At 40.5% G+C, this 10,566-nt stretch overlaps 1 protein-coding gene and 1 pseudogene across 5 annotated transcripts in view; both read right to left on the reverse strand.

The window, feature by feature from the left end:
• RBMS1 (RNA binding motif single stranded interacting protein 1) overlaps positions 1 to 4,577 on the reverse strand; it is a 249,968-nt gene extending 245,391 nt beyond the window's left edge. For 2 of the 5 annotated variants that reach the window (XM_066344962.1, XM_066344956.1), the window contains exon 1: positions 4,036 to 4,565. In XM_066344962.1, the coding sequence (XP_066201059.1) occupies positions 4,036 to 4,110 (75 nt within the window). In that variant the 5' untranslated portion in view covers positions 4,111 to 4,565. Of the gene's footprint in view, positions 1 to 4,035 lie in introns of all 5 variants that reach the window. The other 3 variants (XM_066344960.1, XM_066344957.1, XM_066344961.1) reach the window with 3 other exon arrangements.
• Positions 4,578 to 9,151: 4,574 nt separating this feature from the next.
• On the reverse strand, positions 9,152 to 9,593 carry LOC136378557 (NADH dehydrogenase [ubiquinone] flavoprotein 3, mitochondrial pseudogene; annotated as a pseudogene).
• Positions 9,594 to 10,566: the final 973 nt, after the last annotated feature.

Here is a 10,566-nt window from a genome sequence, read left to right on the forward strand (position 1 = left end):
TTATAATGCATCTTCATTTTAGTATTTCCATGACCTTGATTCTTCCAACAGCACTTCCAGATAGCCACAATACCCCACTCACCTAAGGAAATAAGGTGTATTCATTATATATATAAAATATTGCACTACTGTGTTGATACGTTTAAGCAAACTTTATTCACCTCATAAATGTGGCTACTTCTTAGAACACAAAGCACTCCAAGTCTTAATATCATGTTTCTCTACCTCCAAACCACCTTAAAATGCCCAATACTTCTCTGTGTATCAAATCATGACCCCTAATTCCTGGAGAAACAGATTGACGCAATATTCATTTGGCATAACTAAAAGTTAAGGAACTCAGCAAAATGTTAATGCACCCAAAAATTCAATTCAGAAAGTCTATTTTGTTCCAGTAGTTTTCATTAATAACATCCCAAATTATATCGCTCATTATTTTCCAGATTTTGAATATCAATTCAGGGATGTTCTTTGGCATACATTTACACAAAAATGGTTTTAAAACAAACTTCTGTTTTAGGAACAAACATTTCTTTTAGTATAGAAAAACAATACTGTTGTATACATAAAACTTAAATCAAGCTTTCATTATGATATATTTTATAGAAATATTTTGATAACTATGAATAAAGATCACAAATTTGTCAAATTGATTTTAGCTAGTACAAAAGTTAGCTAATCATGTAGAGAACATTTTCTACTTCCATTTCTTCAAAAGAAACAGAATAAGTATTTCAATTTCCATGCATATTTACATACATGCAATGGCAATAAGGTAAGCTGTAGTATCTTTGAATTAAACAGACCATGATTGAAGGGTTGCTTTTATAATAAGTAAAATTAATATTGCCATTGTTTGCAAACGTGTAATACACATCCTTAGAAAAAAATACAATAAACTATCTCTGTGTAGCTTCCAAGTGGATACCAAATTTAATTTTTAATAATCTAGCATGTCATTTTGTATAATTCAGAAAATCCTTTAGAACAATGTATGCTTATATATACACGAAGCTATATCAAACTACATCTTAGAATGAATATGTCAGGTGATAAAAAAAGAGAACCTGCTGTGATAATACCATCCTGATAGAGAGGTACAAAAAAACCAACAAGCGTGTAAAATCAGGTTACTTGAAATCTATGCTGCTCTATTCTAAGGTAATATGAAAACTTCACCGTCTCCTTCATTTCCGCCCATGTACTGCGTTTCCACAGCCTTCTCAAATTTACTTTGTGTTTAATACAGGTGTCTTATTTTTCTAATGATTTTCTCTTTCTGTCAAAGAGCAAAGCATACCAATATGGTCATACACTGTAATACAAGCTCCACAGATTTTGTTTGTGGGTGCCAATAAAATGTACAAATAACCAATATGTTTTTATAGGGGAAAATTACTATATTAATTTTCCAAAACATACTCTAATTGATTAATACAAAGAAAATAACCTGACATGTTAACTTTCAAAGTATGGTAACAAAACTCATTTTCAAGGACCATGTTAATTGGTTTCATTCCCTCTGATAAAAAGAAATCCTATCCGTTTATTTTTCCTTAGTTTAAAACAATCACATCCATCTCTTGATCACAAGTTTAAGTCAACTATCACTTTGTAAATTACTATGCCATGCCTTAGTTTTTGATATAGCTTCCAAAGAGAAGTTTCAAAACAACCTGTCTAGTAAACACATCACTGTACTTTAAACGGAGTGATGTTTTCTATCCCACACTTCCGGAAGGTTGAAACACAGGCACACACAGGTAAGGATCAACACTGTGGACAAGGATTCTAAGTGAGTTTACTAACTCTTTAGGAAGATTAGGCAACATTTGTTTTTAAACTGCAAAATCAAAAGAAGTCTCTGTTGTTTTTTTAATGACTCACACTATCATGCTACTAATAATCAGATTATGTAAAGGAAGCAAAAAATGTGTTCCCAACTGTGCTTATCTAAAATCTGCAACTATTCACTTTACATTTTAGGAGATGCCCCTTTTGAGATAATCAAGATACTTTACAACAGGGAATTCAGATTTAATTATCAAACTTTAATACCATGTTATATAGATAGGTCAAACAAGTATGTATGTCCTTCGAAAACAAAGAAGATTCAGAGTAATAGGATTTCAGATTTCATAGTAGAAACCGCAAAATATGTTTTGCGAATGTCATTTACTGTAACACAAATCAATATTAAATGCTTTATGCAGGAAGCACACTTTCAGAAAATGGGCCCTAAAGCTTTCTGGGACCCGATCCTAATTACTAGAGTAGGCTCTTGCCATTGGTCTCTCTCTTCAATTATTTACAGGGCAAAAAGAGCCAAATGGCATTGCATTAGCTATATTAAATGCTATGTACTTGGTTTCTAACTTACTAATGGTACATAAAAATTACTAAGGTGAATGTGCCTGTAGAAACATGGCTCTTTTTTCTTCACCTGATTGTATATATTTATTATTCATATAGTTAAGTGTTGAATAGGCTGTCCTTCAGCCACCAATGCTGCATAATTTAAACAAGTGCATTAAACATATATGATATCTAAAAGGTAGTGCATTGATTACACTTCAAAATTTCTTTGAACAACTTATATTTACAACGTACCTTGCAGAAAGTATGCATCTCCCTTCTGTCCCTAAAAACAAATGTATGGGGACCACACAGTGATGAATAATGGATATCCTTGCTGCTACCATCTCTATGCATTCAGGAGACCCCAAGTAAGAACTGGAGGGAGTGAGAATGAGGCCCTTGAGAGCTAGGAAATGTCTGGTCTCTATGCTGACAAGTGTCCTTTTGGACAAACATTATGTTGTAGGTGCATAACACGGACCACACACAATGTAAGAAACAAAAGCTTATCAAGGTTGAATCAAAGATTCTTTGCACCAGGCCAGAGATGCCCTTTGCTAGCAAGCAGGGCATGATTACAACCTCCCAAGGAAAGTTCAGACACTGCATCCATACTTGATTATTTTGTGATATAGAAGGGTGCCTGGAGTCGTGAATCGGAGATGCTAATTGCTGAAGAAAGCTGACGCATCCAACTTCTACCTTCCTAACTGTAGAAGAAGCTTACGAAGCAGTGAAACCCACACTCTTCATGGACTCAGGGTTTTTTTTAATGAGTTCAGGGGGTATCCAATTCTTGTAAATACAAGATAGGCCTACTAACCAAGTACCCAGGGTCCCTAGAAAGCCAGTCGCAATGTGCAAGGCTACATGTCACCAACTGTGTTACCTAAGAGTATGCCAGGCTACTTTTGAGAAAACACCATTGGAAACCGATCCGTGGTAAACATATAAGGTAGTATTTCTCTTAACTAAATATAGTCACTTCTTTCTCTGCACTGAAATCTGCCTATTGTCCCTCCGCAAAAGCTACAGGGCAGATTAAAAGGGACATCAATGAACGCTGAGTGAACTTTGGCCACTTTCCTACCCAAAACACCAGCGTAAAAGTAGAAATCAGTAACCAGGTGAAGTGCCACACCGCACAAAGATCAAGGCGAGGGGCGGGCGCGCAGGGCCGGAGGCGGGGAGAAAAATGTCCCGTCCCCCCACCACCACACACCCCTACTTCAAGCCCCAGACAACGCGCGCGCGGGAGGCGAAGGGGCGTCCCCGGAGGGCGGGGGGCTCCGTGCCACTCCGCGGGAAGCCAAGAGTTACTGCTCGCAGGGCGGGGCCCAGGAGAAGGGGCCGAAACGCCCCGCCGCCCGCGGGTCCTTCCCCGGGCCCCAGGCGTCGGCAGCCGAACAGCCAACGCTCGGCGAGGGGCGCCGCTTGGACCCGCGACCCTCCCGCCTCCGGGGCCAGGAAGGGGCTGGCGGCTCTTTCCTGTCTAGTCTCTCCCCCCGCGGCTCTCTGTAACCCGATCCCCGCACTCCGCTGCCTCTGCAGCCGCCGCCCCGCGCGCCGCCCGGCTCTGCCCAGGCCGGCGCTATAGTTAGCAACCTTCCATCAACTCCGTCCGCGCGGCGGGGGTCGGGCGCGCGCCCCCGGAGCCCTCACCCGCCGCTCCTTTACCTTCGCTTGGAGATACTGGGGGTAGTAGTAGGTGGCGTACTGAGGGTACATCTGCTGTTTCCACACTTTGCCCATGAAGCTGGAAGGGAGCCTGCCGTGCAGGGTCGCGGGCACTTTGGGGTTTCCAAGTCTCGATCTCTCCTGCCTCTCCCTTTCCGGCGGCGGCGGCGGCGGCGGCTGCCGCTGCTCCACCTCCCAGCCCGGACAAGAGGTCCTCCTCCTCTTCTTCCTCCTTCTCCCCCTCTTCCTCCTCCTTCTCCTCCTTCTCCTCCTCCCAGGTGGAGAGAAAGACACTGCAGAACGCAGAAGGCACCCCGGACTGGGCGCTCCCGAGGAGTTGCCCGCCGGAGCCCGACTGCTCCGGGGCTGCCAAGGGCTGGCGCGCTGGCCGCTCCGCTCCGGCGAGCAGGCTGGGCAGGGCTGGGAGGTAATCAATACAAGTGAAAAGTGTGGCGGCGACGGCGCTGGTGGCTGCGATCGGTGCCAAGCGGCATCTGGGGTGGGTGCGCCCGACTGGGAGAGGGGAGAGGGGCTGGCGTGCAGAGGCCGTGGGGGAAGGGCGGGCGGGGGCGGGGCTTGGGTGCCGCGGAGCAGGGACCCGCTGGAGGTGAGGGCTGAGTTTTAACCACTCCTCACCTCCCAGGCTCGCGGTTGGACGTGCAGAAACCCTGGGAGCCTGGATCGCTTTGTGTCGGGTTGGAGGTGGATTTAGGGGGCCCAGCTTAAGAACTGCAGAGTAGACACCTCGTTTGCCCTCAGGAGTTTTTTCTCCGTAACGGGGAGGGGAGGTAAGGGGAAAGAGGTGGAATTCTGATCAATCTCTCAACCCCCCCCCCACCCATTTTTTTTTTTTTTCCACAAAGGAAGGAAAAATGATTTAGAGCTCAACCACAAAGCTGGAGTAGGGACATCTGGATTCTGTTCACCCCCACCCAGTCCCCCAGACCACAACACTGATTTTCTAGGTGACCTTGGGAGGGTTAGTGTCCTTCGCTTTGGTTTTCCCAGATGTGAGAGGTGAAATTATGCCCTCTGTACAAGGGTAGGCAAAGCTTGGACACACATACTCACACCCCTCACAACAAACAGACGGTTCCTTCTAAAGGGGAGATGCCGCTAAGGGGCAGAATGTTATTAAAGGACACCACGATATAGACATCAGCTTTCCTCTACCTCTTTCTAATGCTGCCAGACAGTCTGTCAACTCCCACTCAAGAGTTAAGAAACTCCCTGAGTTTGGAATATTTTAAGGCCATTTTGAAAGTCACACTCGCATATAGTTGCGGTGTGCTTCAGTGACATACAAAATCAATCTCTCTCTTTCTGCCTCTTTCCATCTCCTAATTGTCACAGCCCTAGACAGCTCCAGACAGCAGTGATTCAGTTCACTACATAACTGGATATAATTTAATGGAGTTAATTGGTCCCTGAAGCTGCCTGCAGAAGACTTTTTATATTTGAGCTCAGAAAGAGATGATACCAAAACGTACAATGAAGATAAGTAAGAGGCTGCTAAATTGGAGTTCTTGTACATCTGATAAAATTAAATGAAAAATTCATTTGTTATTAAATACAGCTTGATTACTTTGTTGTTTCGGTTTTCCGAGAGTCTGTTTACTTAACAGCACAAAGGTAAATCAAACTGAAATGGAATGTATGATTTTGTTAAATTGACATTTTTACATGATTACATTTCAAAAACAGGTTTAGTAAAATACTTTAAAACAATGAAATAGTGAACTGACACCTTTATAATATTTAGATGAATTTCTACATTATACATCTTGACAAAACAAAATAAATAGACCATTTGAGAAAATTTTGGATATGCCAGAAGGCAAATCATGTTCTCTTAAAAAAATAAAAAATTAACAGTTAACCTATGTGAAATAATACTATAGGGACACTGCTAGTTACTGAGTTTCTGCCACATTGTGGGCACTATTGAGCTTAATGTTACTCCAAAGGTTGGAGTGAGTAGTTTGGAGAACTTTAATTCTTGATATTGTTTCATTGTGGGACCCGTTAATGTTCTTAGCATAGAACTGACATGAACTAAGTTGTGCTCTGACTAGGAATGATGGCTTGGAGGCGCAACTGGAGGAAGGGAACAAGTTGAGAACAATCTCAGAAGTCTAGGCTCAAGGTGGTAAGGGAAATTACCAAATTTAGACTGTTCTACTTTTTTCTGGCTGATGAAAATTCAGCCTGTTTTAGAGAGCCCAAAAGCACACCCACAATTATGTAGACACTTGATTTATGACTCAGTTGGTATTGCAGAGCAGTGGAGAAAGAATGAGCTTTTCAATAAATGATTCTGGGTCAATTGGCTATTCATATGGAAAAAATGAAATTGGAGCTCTGCCTCACAAAGGGGGAAGAAAAAAGTTCAAGTGAATTAAAGACCTAGATGTGAAAAACAGAACTATCAAGCTGTTAGAAGGCCATATAGGAAAATATCTTTAGAGCCTTGAAGTAGGAAAATATTTCTTTAATAAGGTGACCAAGAGTGCAGGATTGATCAATTTGATTATATTAAAATTCAGAACACTGGTTCATGAAAGGATTCTATTAAAAAAAGAAGAAAAAGCAAAGGCAGGCCACAAAACAGTTATTTGTAATCTATGTAACTCCCAAAGTTTAATAACAGAATATATAAAGAACTCCTTGAAATCAATAAGAAAAGGAAAAGCAACTTGTTAAAATATGAGCAAAAGAATGAACATGTGTATTTCATAAAGGAAGAAGCACAAGTGTCCCTATAACATAAGAAAAGATTCACTCAATATCAAAGGAAATACAGACTAAAATAATAAGATACCATTTCACACTCTACAGACTGGCAAAAATTAAGCACTCTGAAAATAGTAAAAGTAGGTGAAGCTGTAAAAAAGGAAAAAAATCTTAAAAACACTATTTACTTGAGGAAGTATAACTTAGTTCAGCCACCACTTTAGAAAACAGTTCAACATTACCCAATTCATTTGCATGTATGCTATGGCACAGTAATTCTACTTGTAGGTATGTACCTCAAAGAATTTTTTTATATGCACACCCTCAGAAATATACAGGATTGTTGATAATATACTGAGAATAATTCAAATGTCTTTTCAACTGTAGAATGGATAAAAAGGCTGTAGTATGTAGATAAAAGAGAATGCTTGCAGCAGTGAAAGTGAATATACTACAGCTAAAAGCATCAATAGGGATCATTTCAAAATTGATGTTGAAGAAGCAAGTCAACATAAAGCATGATTCCATAAGTGTGAAGTTCAAAAACAAAAAGTAACTAAACAGTAAATTGGTAAGAATAGATACATTAGTAAAAGACACTATAAGGAAAAATAAGGGGATTATAACACAAAATTCAGAATAGTTATCTATGAGGAATATGAAGGGGGAGATGTTCAGGCAGGAACTCAAGGGGACTTGTAGAGATGGTAACGCTCAATGCTTTGCACTGAGTTTTAATTTTTATTTATTTATTTATTTATTTTTTACAGAGACAGAGAGTGAGTCAGAGAGAGGGATAGGCAGGGACAGACAGACGAGAACGGAGAGATGAGAAGCATCAATCACTAGTTTTTCATTGTGCGTTGCAACACCTTAGTTGTTCATTGATTGCTTTCTCATATATGCCTTGACCATGGGCCTCCAGCAGACCGAGTAACCCCTTGCTGGAGCCAGCGACCTTGGGTTCAAGCTGGTGGGCTTTTTGCTCAAACCAGATGAGCCCGTGCCCAAGCTGGCGACCTCGGGGTCTCGAACCTGGGTCCTCCGCATCCCAGTCCGACGCTCTATCCACTGCGCCACTGCCTGGTCAGGCCTGAGTTTTGAATATATAGGAATATATTTCGATATTTTTCTTTAAGTGGTTTATAGACTGTCTTTTTAGCTGTATTTTATATTAACACATTAAAAAAGCTCTTAATTTAAATCGTAATCACTTTGTGTTTCAAACAAATACAAAAGCAGAGATAATAAAATAGTGACCCCTTTGTTCTAACACCTAGCTTCACCATTTATTAACATTTTGTCATTTGTGTTTCATACACACACACACATTTTTATTTTTCTGGAGTATTTTAAAACAGATCCTAAACATAGTAGCATTTCATCTGCAACTACTTTAATATCTACCTCTAATAAATAAGAACTTTTTAAAAACAATATCATAATCACATCTAACAAAATTGACAATAATTTGGTAAGATTAACTAATATCTGATTCTTATTCATTTTCTCCAATTATCTAAAAAGCACTTTTTGTAGTTTATCTGTCTAAATCAGGATGAAACAAAGACCACATATTAAATTTGGTTGATAAATATCTTAAGTCTCTTTTAATATATGAAACTTCACACAAACACACAGGGGCACACACTCACTTTTTAAATTGCTATTTGTTTTAAAAATCAGGTCACTTGTCCTATAAAGTTTCTCACATGGTTAATTGCAACCTCACTTAAAGTAACACATAAGTGATATGATATACATCACATCACATCAGAAGACATAATGTTTGTCTCACATTTTATGATTGATTGGTCAAAAAATTTAGGTTTTATCAGACTTATCCATTAAAATTGTCTATGGTTTCAATAGTCATTCATGGGTGTTACCTCCATCCATTATTTCATTAGAGCTTACAAAACTCTAGTTATTATAATTTTGTCATTCCTTCTGCATTTATTAGTTAGATATTGTCTATGGTGAAGAACTTTCTCCCTTCAACTTTTTGGTTAATTTTAAATACATTAGTATAAGAAAGCAGGATAAATTTTCCCATTTGGCCATTTCAGAATAATGAGTTAATAGCATAAGAAACTCTAAAGCTAACCAGCTTTAAGTAACATTCTTCACTTGTGAATTTTTATGCATTTGATTTGTTTTAATTTATTGCAATCATTATTCTTGTTGATGCTCGAATTATTCCATCTTCAGCCAACAGGAGATCCTTTGAATTGGCTCCTGTGTCTTTTTTATCAGACCCCAACAATCTTCAATAGATTTTTTTTTCTTTCTAGCATGATAAGATAGTCTCAGGTTCTTGTGTAGTTCATGCTCAACTCTGATCAATTATTTCTTTAAGAAATTTTAGCTTGCTCTTAAAACATTTTTTTTTTTATGACTTGAGCAGATTTTATTTTACAGGCAAGAATGCAGCAGACAACATAACCGGAATTACAAAACAGCTCTCAGTAGCGAGGTGATTCTCGTCCGGAAGAGGGCTGGGGCAACCTTAATTTCGAGAGGTCCAGGTTCAGGTCTAAGAAGGTGTACGTGGTATAGTCATGATGCTGGAGATTCTTGTAGGTGGTGTTGTCAAATGGCTCGGGAGAAGGGGCAGCTTGTGCGGGCTTTTTTGGTGGACTTTGCTTCTTGGAATTTGGTGGCAGTCCCTTGTCACTCTTTCCTGATTCTGCAGACAGAGAAGCTGTAGAAGTAAGTCCTTGAAACACTTGTCCTTCTAGGAGCACAGTCTTCAGCGACCCGGCTCGTCCTTGCCGGAGCAAAAAGAAGGCCACCATTGCGGTGACTCTGAGGCAGGCCAGGCAAGGGGCCACTCTTAAAATATTTTTTTAAAATAATAACAAATTCTTTAAAATTTGTTTTTATGCAGAACCAGGAGGTGGTGCAGTGGATAGAGTATTGGACTGGGACGCAAAGGACTCAGGTTCGAAAACCCAAGGTCACCAACTTGAGCGCGGGCTCATCTGGTTTGAGCAAGGATCACCAGCCTGAGTCCAAGGTCGCTGGCTTGAGCAAGGGGTTACTCGGTCTGCTGTAGCCCCCCCCCCCCTTCAAAGCACATATGAGAAAGCAATCAATGAACAACTAAGGTGCTGCAGCAAAGAATTGATGCTTCTCATCTTCTCCCTTCTTGTCTGTCTGTCCCTATCTGTCCCTCTCTCTGTCTCTGTCACACACAAAAAAATTGTTTTTATAACAAATTCTTTGAAGTTTGTTTTTCATACCTATCACATTTGAGGGATGACGCTTAATGAAACTAGTGACAAGATGACCCCTAAGAGACCATGAACCATTGAGTGATTTTCTACAAAATATATAAAATACATTTATACTTTCACCAATGTTTAAGAAGCAACCTTTGCCTGACCAGGTGGTGGCACAGTGGATAGATCATCAGCCTGGAATGCTGAGGACCCAGGTTCGAAACCCCAAGGTCACCTGCTTAAATGCAGGCTCATCCGGCTTGAGTGCAGGCTTACCAGCTTGAGTGTGGGGTGACTGGCTAGAGTGTAGGATCATAGACATGACCCCATGGTCTCTGGCTTGAGCCCAAGGTCACTGACTTTTGCAAGGAGTCACTGGCTTGAGCAAAGAGTCACTGACTCAGCTGGAGTCCCCCGGTCAAGGCACAAATGAGAAAACAATCAACACTAAAGTGACTCAACTACAAGTTGATGCTTCTCATCTCTCTCCCTTCCTGTCTGTCTGTCTGTCTCTTTCTCTCTTATTAAAAAAAAATTCTTTATGTGCAGGACACTGAGGATACAGCTGACTTTG

Source organism: Saccopteryx leptura, chromosome 7, assembly GCF_036850995.1.
Source record: "Saccopteryx leptura isolate mSacLep1 chromosome 7, mSacLep1_pri_phased_curated, whole genome shotgun sequence".
Taxonomy (NCBI): domain Eukaryota; kingdom Metazoa; phylum Chordata; class Mammalia; order Chiroptera; family Emballonuridae; genus Saccopteryx; species Saccopteryx leptura.